This window comes from Stomoxys calcitrans, chromosome 2 (assembly GCF_963082655.1).
Source record: "Stomoxys calcitrans chromosome 2, idStoCalc2.1, whole genome shotgun sequence".
NCBI classification, from domain to species: Eukaryota; Metazoa; Arthropoda; class Insecta; order Diptera; family Muscidae; genus Stomoxys; species Stomoxys calcitrans.
In genome coordinates this window covers 165,735,880-165,755,728 of record NC_081553.1, presented here as the reverse complement: position 1 = coordinate 165,755,728, position 19,849 = coordinate 165,735,880, and the positions used below count along the sequence as shown (strand labels likewise).

The 19,849-nt window shown below is 37.6% G+C and overlaps 1 protein-coding gene across 2 annotated transcripts in view; it reads right to left on the bottom strand.

Annotated features, from left to right (window-relative positions):
- The window catches only part of LOC106081014 (TLD domain-containing protein 2), a 585,921-nt gene that overhangs the window by 463,322 nt on the left and 102,750 nt on the right, over positions 1-19,849 (bottom strand). Inside the window, exon 1 of one of the 2 annotated variants that reach the window (XM_059361914.1) lies at positions 2,995-3,544. The exons of the other annotated variant lie outside the window; for it this stretch is intronic. Within the exon in view, the coding sequence (XP_059217897.1) occupies positions 2,995-3,350 (356 nt within the window). The 5' untranslated portion in view covers positions 3,351-3,544. Of the gene's footprint in view, positions 1-2,994; positions 3,545-19,849 lie in introns of those variants that run through there. 2 annotated transcript variants of the gene reach the window in all.

Genomic DNA, 19,849 nt, shown 5'->3' with positions numbered 1-19,849 from the left:
GGACCCTTACCCATTATAAGTATTATAAGACCGTCTGCATAGCAGACCGTCTTTTGAGTTAACACCTTGGCACTTTTTCTGAGCAGACGGGTTCAAATCCCTGCTCAGTCAGCATCCGTAATAGGTCATTTATGGTGGCCACCCATATCGCCACTCCTCTGGGTGACCATATTACGGATGCTGACTGAGGAGGGATTTGGACCCGTCTGCTCAGAAAAAGTGCCAAGGTGTTAACTCAAAAGATCTCTGCGGCCATTTTTGATCACCTCTTCCAGAGATAACACGAGCCGAAAACTTAATGGTTTCGTTGCTTGTGTCTTATGTAGCGCCATATTGTTGAGAGTAAACGTTGTCAATATCAATACCCTTCAGCTTCAAGCATAAAAAATCATTAATCATCTCTCCATAGCGCAATCCATTCACCGTAACTATTGATCCAACCTTATTTTCAAAAAAAAATGATCCCGCCAGACCATAAACAGCACGCTCTAGAGGATCAAGAAGTTAAATCGGGAGATCGGTTTATTTGGAAACAGGTTATGAACCGATTTGGACCATGGATATTTGACACAGGTATTGAAAATCATAATAAAACAATATGTGCAAAATTTCAGGATAGTAATTTCGACCTCCAGAGGCTCAAATTTTCCATGAGTTCAAAATGGAGTGAGGGTATAAAAATCCATTTTCTTCTTGGAAAAGTGCCAATTTTGTTGATAAGGTTAGACATTGGACTTGGATATACTCCGAAAGACTGACAGGAGGCAAGGGAGGTGTTTATACCCAAGCCCGGCAAGGCAAGTTATGCGACACCAAAGGCCTACAGACCCATAAACCTTACGTCCTTTCTACTCAAAACAATGGAACGTATTGTGAATACCATGATAAAAGGTAGGACATCCAGCGAACTGCTTAAATACAAATAGCTTGCCTATGTCAAGGGAAGGTCGGTGGAGACTGCCCAGAAAATATGCATTGACATCGAGGGGGCGTTTAATAATGCGCGGACCGACACATTGATCCAATCTTTAAACCAGTGCCGGATGGACTGGGTGCTTAGAGACTGGATAAACCATATGCTAAGGAATAGGTGGTTAAATTGCGGGTCCCTTGACATAAATATAAGGAAGAAAGTAGCACAGGACACCCCACAGAGGAGCACTTTATCGCCACTCCCTTGGGTGACCACACCATAAATAACCTATTACGGATGCTGACTGAGAAGGGATTTGAAACCTCTGCTATGTAGACGTTTTTATAGTACTTTTTTGGGTTTAGGATCTTAACCAGCTATTTAGAAGGGCCGAAAGGGTCTTGCATACCCAGAGAAGGCAGAAATCACCTGTTCAGGACTAAGATGAAGGTGGGCCAATTTGACGCGCCACGTGACGCGGAAGTGTCATATTCAGGAGCGTACCGAGAAGGCTCATGTTGGGCACTATGTAGACGGGCCGTAGGCTCCAAATGGGGGCTGAATACGACGATTGTCCACTGGCTCTACAGGTGCGTGATTAGACCAATACTTAGCACGTTTTTACTTGTTAGTTTTTACTAACACGCACAACAAGCCAAGCTTAGATCTATGTCCATAGTGGCATGGGGCAGGTTAATATCTGCACACTCTTTCCAACCTAACCTAAGAATAGAAGCAGTAAGGAAGGGCAAAAGTCGGGCGATGCCAGCTGTATAATACCCTACACCTACCCTATAAGTACAATGTAGGACCTATATTGAATTCGGCGAGCAAATATGTTTAAACTGAAAAAACTACGTTTGGCACATTGCCAACATTATGGCAAATTACCCTAAATCTGACGAACGTATATATGGGAGCTATATCTAATTCTGAAACGATTACGAGCAAACTTCTCGATAATGTGGTAGTCGTCGAGGAAAGCGTAGTGCAAAATTTTGGCAAAATTGGTGAAACAATGCGCTTGTAGTGGCTCTTGGCATGAAAATCTGGCGATATATATATGACAGCTATATCTAAATCTGGGCCGATTTTTATGTAGTGTAGAGAGTCATAAGAAAAAATTTCGACAGAAACGGATAACAAATTATCACTTTTTTTACTGCATTATTACTGAAAATGGGACGAAATGAGCTGTATCGAGATCTGAACCGATTTTTTCCAATTTTAAAAGGCTTCGCCTCTAGGCAGAAAAACATGCCTTTACCAAGTTTTAAGAAGATCATATGAAAACTACTAATTTGTACACAAATTAACATGGACAGACGGCCGGACAGACAGACAGACAGAAATATCTAAATCGAATCAGAAAGTGCTTCTGAGTCGATCGGTATACTTATCAATAACTTTTGTTTTCAAAAGTTATCCAAATTTCCAAAGTTTTGGGTCATGTTTGAACAAGTACAAAAAATTGTAATAAGCCAATCTCCGGAGAACCCTTAACAAATTTTAGAATTTAAACGAAAAAATTGTTTTTAATATGGCTTTCGCAACATCACTTTAATTTTTTTTTTTATTAATTTTATCACAAAACGTTCTAAACAAAAATTGTATATCATCTGTACAAAAAATACACTATACAAAAATATTAAATTGTTGTAAAGTGGTCAACGTTCTTAGGTTAGTTAAATTATAGTATATACAGAGGAATCTATGATCCGGTTCCATTTTATCAAAGATTCATTTGGTTTTTAATTATCATGTTCTTGTGCTATAATTTCTAAGGGAATCCTCTTAAAAGTACATTAATGTCAAGTGCAATTATCTACTGAAGTGCTTGAAAAGAAATTCAATTTTGAAGTGCTCTTCTAATGTGCAAAGATAATTTCTATTCAAATAAATAAATGAACAAACAAAACATATTGAAAAAAATTGCAAAGGTTTTAAATCTTTTTGTTTTTTAAATGGTTTTTGTAACTACAAAAAAAATCCAACCAATTAGATTATTCAAACAAAATACAAAATGGAAACGGAAAATCCAAAACAAAGGGGGAAAATTACTAAGGAAATGCGTCACTTACTGCCATGAAAAACTGCCGGTGATGCCGTCTTTAAGACGATCTCTTAAAGAGCGTTGTCTACTTGGTCCCGAACCAGTCAAAGGTGGTAGCATGGCGGCGTCATCGCTACCATCTTCGTGAACGGTGGTAATGTTGGAAGCTGAATTTGATATGGGCGCACTGCCGCTGCCAATGCCGCCACCAAAGAAGGCGGCAGCAGGGGCATTGGCATTTGCGTTATTTCCTCTTCCGCCTGTTGGATGCTCCATTATGGGTGGCTGGTGTACGGGCGAGAAATGTTGATTATGCGGTGGCGTCTGCTGTTGGTCTCTGGCTAAACGTCTGATACTATGACGCGGTGAATTTTCGCGTGACATTTTCGTAACGTTTCGGTTTTGGGTATGCAAAAATTCAAAATTTTTTGTAAGGGTTGTTAGTTGTTGGGGTTTTTTGGTTATTGATGATGATGTAGTTGTTGTCAAATTATTAGCGAAAAAAATTATTTTAATTTAGATTTGGTTTTTATGCGGATCTTACGAAATCATACAAAAGTTTACAGAGACAAATAAACATTCCAAAGCATAACTTCTTATTTGTGTTTGAATCTCTTTTTTTTAATTTCGATAAAAAAAACAAGTATTAAAGGTGGTATTTGAAAATTTCATTAAAAAACTTCGGTGAGTAGTGAGGAGTTATGAGCCAATCAAAAAAATTCTTGAAATAAATTGCAATGTTTGTAGCTTTTAAAATTATTCTTATTATTGTTGTTTTTTTGTTTGCAAATAAAGTGCTTTAAATAAATTACAGTTACGGTGATTTGTTTTCCATATATGTATGTATATCAAGAAGTTTAAAAAAAATTTAAAGATGAAGCAGCATTCTTTAGCATTCCAAAAGGAGATTTCGTTTTTTTTTTTTTTTAAATAATAAAAAGTCTATCACTAGTATAGTTTTAGTTGGTTTTGCTGTTGTTGTTTTTGTTTTTGTTATGCCTTGGCAAATTCACATTCAATCCACTGCAATCAGATAAATGCGTTCATCATTTCGATAAAAAAAAGAACAGGGAAGAGCATGTCAACACAGGAAGGAAGAAGAATTGAAAGAAAGCATAACGGAAGACAGAGTGGAGGACAGGAAAAGATAGATTTGCATAAATCAGAAGAAAGCTTCACCACAAAGCTGTTTATGTATATGTGTGTGTCGTGTGTCGTGTGGGTGGGCATACATCTTTAAAATATGTATGTATGTATATATATCCAAGTATTCAAAAAGAGAAATGTTTTAAATAAGGAGCTTGAACAGTAAGTTTAGTTAAAAAACTCTTTTGCAGATATAAATTGTTAACAATTTTTGTTGTATATCCACGTTTCTTAAGAGCATGTGTTCTCTGGAAGCTTTTTTACCATTCGAGTATGTTGAAATGCAAGTTTTTTTTTTGTGTGTTTGTCGGAAATATATCAAAACTAATACAAATTGATATTTCTACCACGAGCATACGTAGTTACCAACTCTTACCTACAGATGGGAGCAATTGTATATCCGATGCTGTAATAAAAAGTTACCTCATACAAAATTTAAAATACAAATAAAAACTTCAACTTTAAAGCTTAAAATTTCTTATGTATTTTTCAGACTTTACGCCTGAAACACGAATTCCCAAGGAAATGTTTGCTGGCTTAACTTTCAAATGGTCACAACGAAATATGCAACAAACCTATATTTAGTACTCAATCATATACACTGTGGTTCCCTAGCATAGAATCATTGAAATTTCGGCTAGAGAAAGTTTTCAATACAAAGAACGTAGCGAGAACTTTAGCTTTTACAACTTTATATTAACGCTTCATTTTCATTCTTTTTATTTAACACACTGGCTGACACGAAGTGTTACTAAGTTCTCACTGGAAAATCTGTCAAACTAAAAATAACAGATGTTTCTTCTTTTTATACCCTCCACCATAGGATGGGGGTATACTAATGATGTCATTCTGTTTGTAACTACTCGAAATATTCGTCTGAGACCCCATAAAGTATATATATTCTTGATCGTCGCGACATTTTATGTCGATCTAGCCATGTCCGTCCGTCTGTCCGTCCGTTCGTCTGTCTGTCGAAAGCACGCTAACTTCCGAAGGAGTAAAGCTAGCCGCTTGAAATTTTGCACGAATACTTCTTGTTAGTGTAGGTTGGTTGGTATTGTAAATAGGCCACATCGGTCCATGTTTTGATATAGCTGCCATATAATCCGATCTTGGATCTTGACTTCTTGAGCCTCTAGAGTGCGCAATTCATATCCGATTGGAATGAAAATTTTGCACGACGTGTTTTGTTACAATATCCAGCAACTGTGCCAAGTATGGTTCAAATCGGTCCACAACCTGATATAGCTGTCATATAAACCGATCTTGGGTTTTGACTTCTTGAGTCTCTAGAGGGCGCAATTCTTATCCGATTGGAATGAAATTTCGCACGACGTGTTTTTCTATGATATTCAACAAGTGTGCCAAGTATGGTTCAAATCGCTCCATAACCTGATATAGCTGCGATATAAACCGATCTGGGATCTTGACTTCTTGAGCCTCTAGAGGTCGCAATTATTATCCTATTTGGCTGAAATTTTGTACGAAGGATCCTCTCTTGACCATCAAAATACGTGTTTATTATGGTCTGAATCGATCTATAGCCCGATACAGCTCCCATATAAATCGATCTCTCTATTTTACTTCTTGAACCCCCAAAGTGGGCAATTCTTATTCGAATTGGCTGACATTTTACACAGGTCTCCAACATATAATTTAATTGTGGTCCAAACCGGACCCTATATTGATATCGCTCTAATAGCAAAGCAAATCTTTTTTTATATCCTTTTTTGCCTAAGAAGAGATGCCGGGAAAAGAACTCGACAAATTCGATTCATGGTGGAGGGTATATAAGATTCGGCCCGGCCGAACTTAGCACGCTTTTACTTGTTTTTTTTACGGTTCATTACATTGTTTACAAGCCACTAAAAGCATATGCTCCTGAAATTATTGGAAAAGAAAACTGTTCGTAATGCGGATCAAGCGTAGTAGTGTGACTGCGTTATCTTTGGCTGAAAAATCACTATTAGCTGTGTTGAGCGAACCCAAACAGCTCAAAGTGAACAAAACGATGGCATTGCAAACTGTAAGCGTTGCGACATGTTGGTGCTATTCAATGAAATTCAGACGGAAGAGGCAATCTAATAGTTTATCCAGTGAAAGGGTACGACATATATTGAAAAACGAGCTCAGTGTAAAGCATTCGAATTTGCTGTTCTTCTGGGAAAATATTTTTTATTTTTTGATTCAATTAACAACAAGTAAGAGCAAGTTCGGCCGGGCCGAATCTTATATACCCTCCACCATGGATCGCATTTCTCTAGTTCTAGGCGCGGTATCTCTTTTTAGGCAAACATAGAATATTGAATAAGAACTGTTATGCTATTGGAGCTATGTCAAGTTATAGTCCGATTCGGACCATAAATGAATGCTGTATATTGTAGAAGTCATTGTGTAATATTTCAATTCATTCGAATAAGAATTGCGCCTTGTAAGGGACCAAGAAGCAAAATCGGGAGATAGGTTTATATGGGAGCTGTATCAAGCTATTGATCGATTCAGTCCATATTAGACACGTATGTTAACGGTCATGAGAAGCCGTTGTACAAAATTTCAGGCAAATCAGATAATAATTGCGACCTCTAGAGGTTCAAGAAGTCAAGATCCAAGATCGGTTTATATGACAGCTAACCAGATTATGAACCGATTTGAATCAAACTAAGTAAAGTTGTTGAAAGTGATACCAAAACACGACGTGCAATATTTCAGTCAAATCGGACGAGAATTGCGTTCTCTAGAGGCTCGAGAAGTCAAGACCCAAGATCGATTCATATGGCTGCTATATCAAAACATCGTCCGATTTGGCCCATTTATAATCCCAACCGACCTACACTAATAAAAAGTATTTGTGCAAAATTTCAAGCGGCTAACTTTACTCCTTATGAAGGCCCTGAATGACTCGCTTGTGTCAGCATGCCCTATGCCAAGCCAAGGGGCAAACAGCGACCGCCATGGGGGACCCCAGAGCTGGTTGGTCTAAGGAAGGGCTGCAGAAAACTCTTCCACAGAGCAAAAGCCACAAGAGCACCACACGTTTGGGACATCTATAAGGCTGAGCTAAGAAAACATAAGGGCGAGCTTAAAAAGGCTCAGAACAAATATTGGATAGATTTGCATCTGCAGCTCCGCGGAGAATACATCTGAAGCCTCTAGGCTCAGAAACATTCTGTCCTCGAAACTTATTATGGTGCGGTATATCATGAAGTCAGAGAATGTATGGAAAATGTCTAGTGAGGAAACACTAGAACTACTCGTTGATACACATTTCCCGCGAAATTCTCCAACGGACAACGTGGTGCCAGAAGAGGTTGCCACTGATATGAATTCGACGGAGGCCATTAGGGAAATTGTGCCTGAGCCGAAAATCCTTTGGGCAATAAGAAGTTTCGACTCCTTTAAGTCACTAGACCCTGATGATGTATCACCGGCTGAATTAAAAGCTGTGTCTGATAGACTGGTTCCCTGGCTTAGGGAGATATACTCTGCTTTTATCAGAATGGCATATATACCTGTGGGATGGAGGGACACGAAGGTGATTTTCATTCCGAAAGCAGGAAAACCCTACCACACGAAGGCGAAAGATTTTCGTCCTATTAGTCTCTCATACTTTGTGCTGAAGAGCATGCATAGAGTAAAGGCAATTCCACTGAAACAGCCCTTCACGACCTAGTCGGCTACATAGAGGATTGCCTCGCTGTTAAGGAATATACAATGGTAGCATTTCTTGATATCAAAGGAGCTTTCAATAATGTAAAGCCGACGTCAATCATGAAGGAGTTGGAGTTTCTAGGCATCAACTCTACTGTAAGAAAGTTTGTTAATAACTTACTTACTAAAAGATGCATTACGGCAGGCTTGGGATCTGTGGATCTAAGAAGATAGGTCATCAGAGGAGTAGGTGGATTTTTGGAGGAGGTGTACTGTCTCCTCTACTTTGGAATATAGCCATTAACAATATATTATTGTTTCTGGAAAAAAGGCTAAAAAGTGGTCGCATATGCTGACGACGGAGCAATTGCGATTATCGGAAAGTTTCCCAGCATTCTAAGACATATACTTCAGGAAGCCCTACGTGCAACAGCGAAGTGGGCTACCGAAAGTGGTCTCGGTATACATCCGTGCAAGACCAAAGAAGTTCTTTTTAACAAGAGATACAACTACAGTGCAACCTGCCTCCTTGGGTGGAGAGAATGTGCCTTTAACAGAAAGCGCAAAATACCTGGGTGTATTCCTGGACAGGAAATTGAACTTCAAATCCAACATTTTAAAAATGGCAAGAAAGGCCACTCTTGCCCTATACTGCAAGCGAGCCATTGGCAAAAGATGGGGATTTAGACCGCGTGTCATACATTGGGTATATACTGCAATTGTCAGAGCTTTTATACAATATGGTGTTGTGGTCTGGTAGACGGCACTTCAAAAATCCACCTACTGCTCAATACTTAACCGGATCCAAAGGATGACTTGTTTGTGCATCACAGCCCCACTGAGGACAACACCATCTGATGCACTGAATTTAATGCTACATCTAAGGCTACTGGACATTGTGGCTACCCAAATTGCAGCGACCACTGCCGTGAGGTTAAGGGAGCTTTCTCACTGGTCATGTGGCGGCTACGGACATTGTGTTATCCTTGATACAATATCCGATAGTGTGTATTGCACCCTACCTGTGCCGCTTTTTGATAAAAATTACTGTACCACCATTCCTGATAGAACCGATTGGAACTACGATATCCCTGGTAACAGAAGTTACTTAGACTTTTATACGGATGGTTCCATACTAAACGACCAGGTGGGCTTTGGGGTGTACTCTAAAGATCTAAAAGATCTTTGCAATTAAGGAAGTGGTGGAATGGCTAAGATATAATGTCATTCCGACGAATGGCATAAATATCTTCTCGGACAGTCAGGCAGCCATTTAATCTCTGAAGCACGTATTTCTGAACAAAAAAATCGCCCTCGACTGTCGCAGATCTCTCAACGAGATGGCTGAACAGTTCAAAATTCATCTGTTCTGGGTGCCGGGCCACAGATATATACCAGGGAATTGTAAAGCGGACGAGCTTGCGAGACTTGGAACTACCTTACACACTCCAGGGACACTGGAATCTGTGGGTATGCCTCCAGCGAGTTTTCAGGACCAGACCCGAAGAAAAACGATTGATAGATGGTCACAAAGAGGGGGCTGTGAGCATTCCAAAACTATGTGGCCTCATCTAGACTTAAAGAGGTCTACTGCTTTGCTGTCATTGGCTAGAACAGACGTCTCAGTCATTGTGTCCGTCATGACAGGTCACCGTCTAATCGGAAAACATGCTGACAGACTGAAGGTTGCCAGCAACGATTTTTGCAGAAGCTGTAGGGACATCGAAGAAGAAGGGACTATAGAACACCTTCTGCGTGTGTGTCCCGCACTAGCAGTTAGAAGGAGTTCCACTTTAGGTTCTCATTACTTTGAGAACCGGTCTGATTTAGCGGATGTGAACATTCGCAAGTTTTTGGGCTTTTTAAGGCGATCTGGATGTTTCAACGACAGGAACTAGAAGGCATCTTCCTTCTTCTGTTCCTGTGGTATCACAATGGACGAAAATGTCTAAGTGAGTCCGATGACAGACTGCCACTTAAATCTTACCTAACCTATAGAGCGTCCTCGTAGTCTGTCTAAATCTAAGTCTAAATAGTCCGTCGGATTCCGCAATCAATTATTAATAGGAGACAAAGCTGTAAATAAATTTTGAACTTGGCCTAAAATAGGGAAGAGCTTCGTCCACTCATTCAGTACTAAACGAAGTTTAAGACAAAGAGGTTCGAGTTAATTGGAAAGTATGAAATATGAAAGGTTATTTAGATATTTAACGGAGCTTTTATATAATTGCTGCGAAAAAAGATATAGCTTCAATAATTGCAAGTAAATCAATTTTTTAACTTCGAAAATAAAAGTGTCTTCAATTCGATAAAGTACAAAGGACATGGATTTGAAAAAAACTAAATTTTGACTGACCGAATACAAGTGTTTAATTGTACGATCTGTATTGTTAACATTCCTGTTTCCTAGATTTCGGATGTCGGTGTGGTATTGACAACAAATTTCTACTACAGATGTTGTAATGTATTCGAACAAATTTTTGCCTAGAATTCATGATATTTTATTAAACATTTGAATTATTTCTCAATATGCGAAGAACATATAGATGTGGCACATTTCGCAAAATGATTAATTTCAGGTCGAAATTTTGAAAATTATAGGTATAAATGCTGGCCGCCAGCATTTATACCTATAAGAATATGTCGATATTAAAAAAAATTTAAGTTCTCATTAAAAAAATAAAAGGTTGTGAACTGAACTATCTCTTGATGATTTTAAATTGATCTATGAGTCATTTAAAAAAAGAATTAACAAAGTTACCAACTACCAAAATATCTTTAGTGCACCTACTACTAGTATATCGTTGAGTTAATTTATTATTTCAATATAACCTTAGATATAGCATAAAATCAGTTAAAATCACATTTTAATTAGTGCTTTCATTTCTGTTAAAATCGAGAGCATCTATTGTCTTATAGTTCATAGTGTATGAACATTAAATATAAACATCGCTTTATTCTATCTCAGTGAACCACACTGTAATAGCTGTTACTAACCTCTTTATACAATTGTTGCTGATTTCAAGTATTTAGTTGAATTTTTAAATTTTCAGTATTTCTCATTTTATTTAGTGTATACATTTTTTTTAAATGTGAACTACTATTACGCGCAAGCAGTGTACTAAAACGTTTTTGGTTCTAATTATGTTTTTTTTTTCATTATAAAGAAAAAAGTTCGCCTTTGCATTTTCAATAAACTCTATTATGATTTGATTTAATTAACTTTATAAATAGAAGTTAAGCACTTGTCACTATTTTTAAAATGATTTTATTATGATAAGTTACTATGTATTTACAAAGATTGAGAGGTGACAATTTTTCATAACACATGTATTTTTTTTATGATAATAAAGTGCTATTTTCTTACTTTCCGCTACAATTTTATTGAGGCGTAATATCAAAATTTTAAAATCTGCTTGCAAAGCACATAGCTCTTAAGATTGATGGATCGTCAACAAATATGGGCTCTTTTTCATAAAAAGATTTAGAAGCATTTCCACGAAATGATCAAAATAATTAAATGTGTAAATGTTTATTAGGGCGGGTCCATTTGTAAAAAAAGCTATAAATGACAAAAATTAAATATCGAATAAAAAGTGATTTTTATGTAAGCGGAAAGGACTATTACGGTTAGAGGAAAACGCCATAGGGGTTAGGGTTTTCCAGCCTTCTTGTGAAAAATCACCTGGAAGATAAACACTCCCTATTCACAAAACTCAATGAAGATTTGAAATAAGTTTATTTGTCAATTCTATAAAGAAATCTGTCAAATAAAACTATTTCAAATCTACATTAAGTTGTGTGAATATGGCTGATAATGCTTCCGCCACCTTATTACCTTGATTGAAAAGGAAATTGTATTTACTAAAAGTGCAGAACACCTGGGTGTTTTGTTTGAAAGAAACACAACTTCAAATTCAACATTCTGTAGGGGGCATAATTTGTATCCCTTTGCTGCAAGAGGGCTTTAGGCAGTCATTGGTTGCACTTGATATACACTTAGCCCATAAAGTCGGCGTTCACTTGACAAACTTTAATGATTGGTTAAAGAACATAAAATAAAATTATAAATCAAATCAACTCTTTTACATATATTTTTTCTTCATATTCCTAACATTAAAAAAACAAAAACAAAATTCAAAGTTTGGTTAAGCACTTTCACTCTAGAGCGATTTAAATATGATAACAATTAAATATAAGCACCACAAAGTCTGCGTTCAGTAATTAAAAATAAACAAGAGAGTTATTTAAACACAAAATAAAAACATATTAACACATTCCTAATATTTGGTATGATAGCCACGTTGTCTATTGTCTGCACTTAGTCTATTTGGCATGGAGTTTACCAACTTTTCTGTTTCCTCAGATGTTATTTTCGCCCATTCTGCCTGCATGACACTTCTTAACATCTCCTTGCTGGTTATAACATGCTGACGATTTTTTTTCTCCGATAGATCCCAAAGATGCTCAATGGGGTTGAGATCTGGTGATTGGGGTGGTGTTTTAAGCTGCTTTGGAGTGTTGTAGAAGCCAAAGCCTAACAACCTCCGATGTATGCTTTGGATCGTTATCTTGTTGGAACCAAAATGTCGTTGCTAACTCTAGGTTAGCAGCATTTGGTTTAAACATTTTTTTTTTCAAAATATTGAGATAACCCCATTTATCCATTTTGGACTCAATAAATTCTAATTGACCCACTCCACTAGTAGCCATATACCCCCACACCATAACTCCACCACCACCGGTTTCTTTGTAATTATTAATTACGCGCTGGACAGAAGAATACGTTCTTTCACCTGTTCCACCAATATTTCTAAAGCTTTGTCCTTCTTTCCACAATTTAATAATTATTTCTCTTTCAGATATGCAAATTTCCTTTCCTTTAGTTTCCATGTTTCCAAATTTATTAATGTTTTAAAAAAACACGTGTAACTATCACTTGTTATGATAATGAACTGAAACTGATCAAAAACAAGAACAAGCAGAGCAAAAGTAACGATACTTTCGAAGTAAACAAAGTGAACGCAGACTTTTTGGTTGTCATTATTTCTTCTTATGAGACAAAAGTACCGTTAGAACAAAAAAAGCAAAAGCAAACTTTTATTTTTGTTTTTGTTTTCTAATTTAAGAAATATAAAGAAATAACATATACAATAAAACTTAACTTTATTTATTGTTGTGTTGTAATATGTTGTTTTTTAATCATTAAAAAGTCACATGAACGCAGACTTTATGGACTATGTGTATTTGCTATATACTGGAGTTGTAAGATCCATAATTCTATATGGTGTTTTGCTCTGATGGATGACGTCTAGTCTATGGATGACAGCAGTACACAGACAACACCGTTTATAGCACTAAATGTACCCCTTTATCTATATGCAGCGATCACTGCCATGAGATTGAGGCAACTTTCTGCTTGGTCAAGAGACATCTACGAAAAATGTGCAATCATTGATACAACGTCCGATACGCTGTACCATTGTATCTCTGATAATAAAGAGTATTCTAAATGGATGGCTTCAGACTAGATGACTCTAAAGAACATGGACTGTTTACCCGATCACTGTAATGTGCGATCCTTGCAATTTAAGAAGAGGTGAAGTGGCTACGGAATAACTGTGAGCACCAACCAGGCTGGAACTTTGAGCTCAGAATTATGTGGCAAACTTAGGTTAAAGCTACCGTGCGTTTCCACTGGTTGCGTATTTATGCGGAGTAGCTGCAAATGCGGTTGCAGGCAGTCAGTGTTTTCGAGAGGAGAATCTTAGTGTGGGGCCGCGTGGCTCTGACTCTTAATCAAATACTGAGTGTCAATAATACTCGAAATGACAAGGCGAGTTATTGGCGCTTTCAAATAACCAATGGCCAACATCAGCGTCTGTTGCCAAGTAAAGCCTAGTACTGCCTTCATTCACAGCGAATGAACAAAAGTCAAAAAACAACACACAACAAAAACTTGATGCAGGGACATGTCGCTGCTATTTTGCTCACAGTACTTAGTACCACTTGTACGGAATGTGTCACGCATTATTTTTGTCATGCGTTTTGACAGTTGTTCGTGTGAAAAGTGGAAGTCAGTACTAGGCGGCTAGGGGCGGCTGAAGGCGAGCGTCGATATTTAGGGATACATGTACGATCCCACTTAAACTATTTGGGGCGCTGTGCCAGAAACCCGCACCAGGGTTTCTACCGAAACAGAACAAGTAAAAAGCCGGGCCGAACTTAATGCCTATCTAATGCCCACCTATCCTGCGGTGGTGGGTATAAAAAGAAATAGTAAAAGGGTAGTGCCCCGTCGTTTACGTCCCAAGTAAACGAAAAAAGGATCATGATATAGCATATCCGGACACTTAATAGAGAGGGCTCAGTATATGCACTGGTGTATATATTGAAAAAGTGCAAGACAGATATTACCCCTGCAGGAAGTGCAATATATATGGGGAAAGGCGACGCAAAACGCCAAAAATATTACTGTGGATTTATGGTTGGTCGGAGACTGAAACACCTTGCCTCCAAGTTTACCCCGGTGGATGGAAGGCCAGCTTCAATCCGCATAAAGACCAAATTCTGTAACATAAGCCTTATTTTGCTCGAAAGTTATTTTCTACGAGTTCCTAGCGAGAAAATACGAACGCTGCCTCGCCCATGCTTTTAAAATCGTTCTGAAGATTTAAATGCGAAGATAGGGAAGAAAAATACCAACAGCCGGAAAATTTGCCTCCACGAGGTAACGTCCGATAATCGGTTGAGGCCAGTTTGCTTCGCGGGCGGCAAAAAAAATGGTAGTTATCAGCACCGGATTTCACAATAAAAAATTTAACATAACCTCATGGTTGTCCCCAAATCAAGAAGTAGGCAAACAAATTGATCACACTGTAATACATGGAAGGCATTAATGCAACATAACATAGATTCAGATCACTCCCTTAGTGCAGCAAGGTTTCGCACCCTTTTGAGCACGGCAAGAAAACTACGAAGTGGTCCCGCCCTAATATAGCTGTGTTTGTACACTTGTTTGTTTGTGGATTTATGTAAATGTATAGGAATTAAATGTCATATGCAATTTGTCGAATAATGTATGTATGTTTGCATGTATGGCTCGGCATGCAATATAAAGATATAATTTTATTCATTTGTAAATAGGTGGAGAAGAGTGATCGAAAAATATTAATGCGAGTCTAATATATTCTTGTAGAAAAGCGTATAAAAAAAGACGATGACGAAAAAAGACATTCATATGGCGGATATACGGCATGTACGAGTATGTGTGTATGTATGTATTCATTATGAAGGTATGTTTAGTTCATTGTGCATTTGGTGTAGTCGATATGCATATACTATTTATGAGGAGCAGGTAAGGCTATAAATATGTTTGTAATATGTAACTTTGGTGTAAGTTAGAGAGTATAGACTTGAACATACATTTATTAACATTAATATGGCATTTAATTAGCAGTTGCTGGATATGTACGTATATATATTTATATATTTATTTATTATTTGTTTTTATTTTGTGTGTTCTCTTATTGCTTTGTTTATTTATGCACACTGTATCTGCTCGAAGGATAGGAATGAGGTATCAAATTTGTACTAGTCCTGGGGTGTGTGGGGTTGTATAGGTATTGTATATTTGTTTGGGTCGTTAGGCTTCGTGGTGTCTGTGGTAGAGCAAAATGTCTCGTCACAACGACTCCGATGAGAGCTACATGGTAGGAAAGGTATCGGCAACGTCGATTTTGGTTTGGTAGTTTATGTGGAAGTTAGGCTTTTCGCAAGTCTTTTGTGGTCTCAAATGTGTACAGGGGTGTGCGGGTGTGTGTTGTATGTGGGTGTCTAAGGTGAAATGTGTTTGCTATCCTATTATGTTGTTTGTGGTCTGCTTTTTGGTTTGTTTTTGTATATTTTGATGTCTATGCAAGCTCCTTATAATTGTAGCTGTTATGGTTATTTAGAGGTTATTTATTATTGCATGAGCGTGTGTGTTTGCGTGTTGTATGGACAAGCCTTTATGGTTCTTTTTGTTGTTTGTACAACAGCTATTCTAGTTAAGTATGCACATGTACAGGTAAATAGATATGCTAGCATACATATATGTACATATATATATAGAAGTATATAGCTTATGTTGTTGATTATTAGATATTTTTGGATTTTTGGTTTGCTTGGCTATTTAAAGGTAGAGTATTAAATATTAAGGCATTTCAGCATTCAACATGGAAACCGTTTGTTTGAAACGAACCTGCAAAGAGAAAGAAGGGATACAAATAATTAGAAAAGCCTTAAACAATGTAAACAAATAATAAATTCCACAACATTAACAATTAAAAACATGCTGAACTTTGGATACCCACCACCATGGATATATTAATCATCCTATTTTATTAGAAATCCACTAGCATATCCAAAGTTATATCTAAATAGGGATTGATCCCTATTCCCGAGAACTTATATATAAAAATAACAGTTGCAGGGAAATCAGGCAATAAATAAATCAAATTTCAGCCAAATCAAGTGAAAATTTAGGCTTCAAAAGGCTGAAGAAGTCAATTCCGGGGATCGGATTAGACGGGGGCTATATCTGTTTATAGACCGATTCGTATCATACTTGGCATAGATCTTGGAAGTCATAATTCAAGTCTTTTTTCCAAGTTTCAGCAAAATCGAATGAAAACAAAGAATTCTAAGGGTTCAGGAAGTCAAATCCGGGGATCGGTTTATATGGTGACTGTATCTGTACATTCGGAAATACTTGGCATGAATGTAGGAAGTCATAATTCAAGTTTTTGTTCCAAATTTCAGCCAAATCGAATGAAAATTGAAGCTTCTAGGGGCTCAAGAAGTCAAATCGTGGGATCAGTTCATATGGTGCCTATATCTAGTTATAGACCGATTTGTATTCATACTTAGCATGGATGTGGAAAGTCATAACACAGGTCTTTGTTCCAAATTTCAGCCAAATCGGATGAAATTGAGCCTTCTAATGGCTCAACAATTCAAATCTGAATCATACTTGATATGGATGTTGGAAGTCATAGCATAAGTCTTTGTTCCAAGTTTCAGCCAAATCGGATGAAAATGAAGGCTTCTAAGAACTCAAGAAGTCAAATACGGTGACCGTTTTATATGGTGGCTAATCTGTTTATAGGCCGATTCGGGTCATACTTGGCATAGATATTTGAAGTCATAATTCAAGTCTTTTTTCCAGATTTAAGCGAAATTGATTGGATATTTCAGCCAAATCGGATGAAAATAAGGCTTTTTAAGGGCTCAAGAAGTCAAATCCGGCGACCGGTTTATATGGTGGCTCCAAATTTAATCAAAATCGAATGAAAATTGAGGCTTCTAGGGGCTTAAATCAGTTTATATGGTGTCTATATCTGGTTATAAACCGATTTGGTTTCATGCTTAGCATGGATGTTGAAAGCCATAACACAAGTCTTTGTCCAATTTTCAAATCGAATGAAAATTGAGATATTTAGGGGCTCAAGAAGTAAAACCAGGGGGTCGGTTTATATGGGGGCTATAGGGGAGGCAAATCTGAACCGATATGGCCCATTTGACCAACGACCTACATCAATAAGAATTATATATGCAAAATTTCAAGCGGCGAGCTTTACGAGTTCGACCAATATCGTGATTTCGGCAAACGGACATCGACGGCTAAATCGACTCAGAATGTTGAGACGATCTATAATATATATACTTTATGGGGTCTTAGATCAATATTTCGAGGTGCTACAAACGGAATGACTAGACTAGTATACTCCCATCATATGGTGGTGGATATAAAAACTGCCGAGTGGGGTCGAGAGTGCGCGCACCACGAGGGAAAGTCCACCAGTTTGTCATTATGCTGTCGTCTAGGAAGCAGCGGGCTTTCGCCGTCGAGAGCTTCTTTTCTAACAAACAACATTCGCGATGCCATTACCAACATACCGATTGATAGGCTGTAAAGAGTGTACACGAATCTCAAAAATCGACTGTAATTAGTGTATGCTCAATGAAGATTGCCATTTACCCGGCGTCATTTTCAAGATTGAATGAAAAAATTTCTGTTTTTATTGACTCCCAAATAAGTAATTTTCTCTGGCACACTCTATACATGGGCACATTGTGTAGCACAATTTTGTTTATTTCATAATTTGTTTGCGTGTTTGTAGAAATAACTGTATTTGCTTGTATATTGATATTTATCTACTTCGTTTAACACATGAAGTTCGACTCGGATGAATCTCAGGAAACCACCACTGAGGACTTTACTAAAAATATGCACAAATGAATCCAATTTACTTTTGTTTCCCTTTCGAGACGAGCTCGAAGCCCCGTACGTTGGTGTGTTGCATTTGTATCGTATTTATTGCGAAAACGCATCTATGATACAAATACCACTTTAACCACGCTCGACAACCCAGTCTATTAGCTGTACTTTTCCCAATGCATGTGTTTTCGTGTAATGACAGATTTTTTGTCTGCAACAATTAAACGACTTCCATGGTGCACATAATTCTGTGCATCTGTTGGAAGTTGTGTTAATGGCTTCAAAAACTAGACAACGGCTGTTGCTGCGTGTGCCCAGGTTCGAATCCCGGCCGGGCTCTGCCGAATTTTTTCATTTTCAAGTTTTTTGCCTGTTAGGGCGAAAATAATTAAATTTCACAATTTTTATTTATTTCCGAAGAACTCACAAGAAGACAGAGAAAGCAACCCAGGCACGACGAAGGATGCTGAGGAATATGCACCTGCAGCGCAATTGAGCGAAAGTGCAGGATGCTGGTAGGGATAGAACTGACATTCCAACCACTTCTACGAAAGCTAGAAAAAGAATCAGATTCCCCGAAGAGCACAATACTGTTTAACCCATTTTAGCAAGGTGTTGCATTTATGCACCACTCATTTGGCAAACATTTACATGTACGTATTGGTTATATGTTACTAACTAGGGATTGCTCTGACTCTACATAGAATAATACTTTAACTAATAATCCAAAAAGTTGCCTGTGGTATTTTTGTTATATTTTTTCGTACAATAAGTCAAGGAAATTGTTTTTCGAAAAAATTTAAAAAAAATTTCACTTTTTTGCAACTTTTATATTTTGATGGAAATGAGATATATGTCATCATATTAATTTAAGCACATTTCGCAGTCCACTAGAAGACACAAAGATTTAAGAAATATAAATATAGTGTGTGTCCTATGATTTTCATATCCAATTTCTCGAGAGCTATACTACAATAAACAAGTAAAAAGGCGTTAAGTTCGGCCGGGCCGAACTTTGGATACCCACCACCTCGGGTATATATGTAAACCACCTTTCGTCAAATCCGGGGAAAAATGCATACCTTATCACCCATAGCAGCTATATCGAAATATGTTCCGATTTGGACCAAATACTATTAAGTAAAAGTCATTGTTCAACTGTATAAAACAAAATTTTGCTCTTTTTAGTAGCTATATCTAAATATAAACCGCTCTGAACCATAAACGACCCGGATGTCGAAAAGCCTAACATACGTTACTGTGTCAAATTTCAGTGAAATCGGATTATAAATGCGCCTTTTATTGGGACAAGGCTTTTCATCAAGATATAGGTCTTTATGGCAGCTATATCCAAATCTGGACCGATTTCGACCAAGTTGCAGATAAATGTCGAAGAGCTTAGCACAACTCACTGTCCCAAATTTCGGCGAAATCGGGCAATAAATGCGCCCTTTATGGCCCCAAAACCTTAAATCAAAAGATTGGTCTATATTGCAGCTATATCCAAATCTGGACCGATCTGAGCCAAATTGAAAAATAATATCGAAAGTTTTATCACAACTCACTGTCCCAAATTTCGGCAACATCGGACAGTAAATGCGCCTTTTATGGGCTCAAAACTTCAAATCGAGAGATCGGTCTATATAGCAGCTATATCCAAATCTGAACCTATCTGAGCCAAATTGACAAAGGATGTCGAAGGGCCTAAGACAACTCACTGTCCCAAATTTCAGCAAAATCGGATAATAAATGTGGCTTTTATGGGTCTAAGACCCTAAATCGGAGGATCGGTCTATATGGCAGCTATATCCAAATCTGGACCGATCTG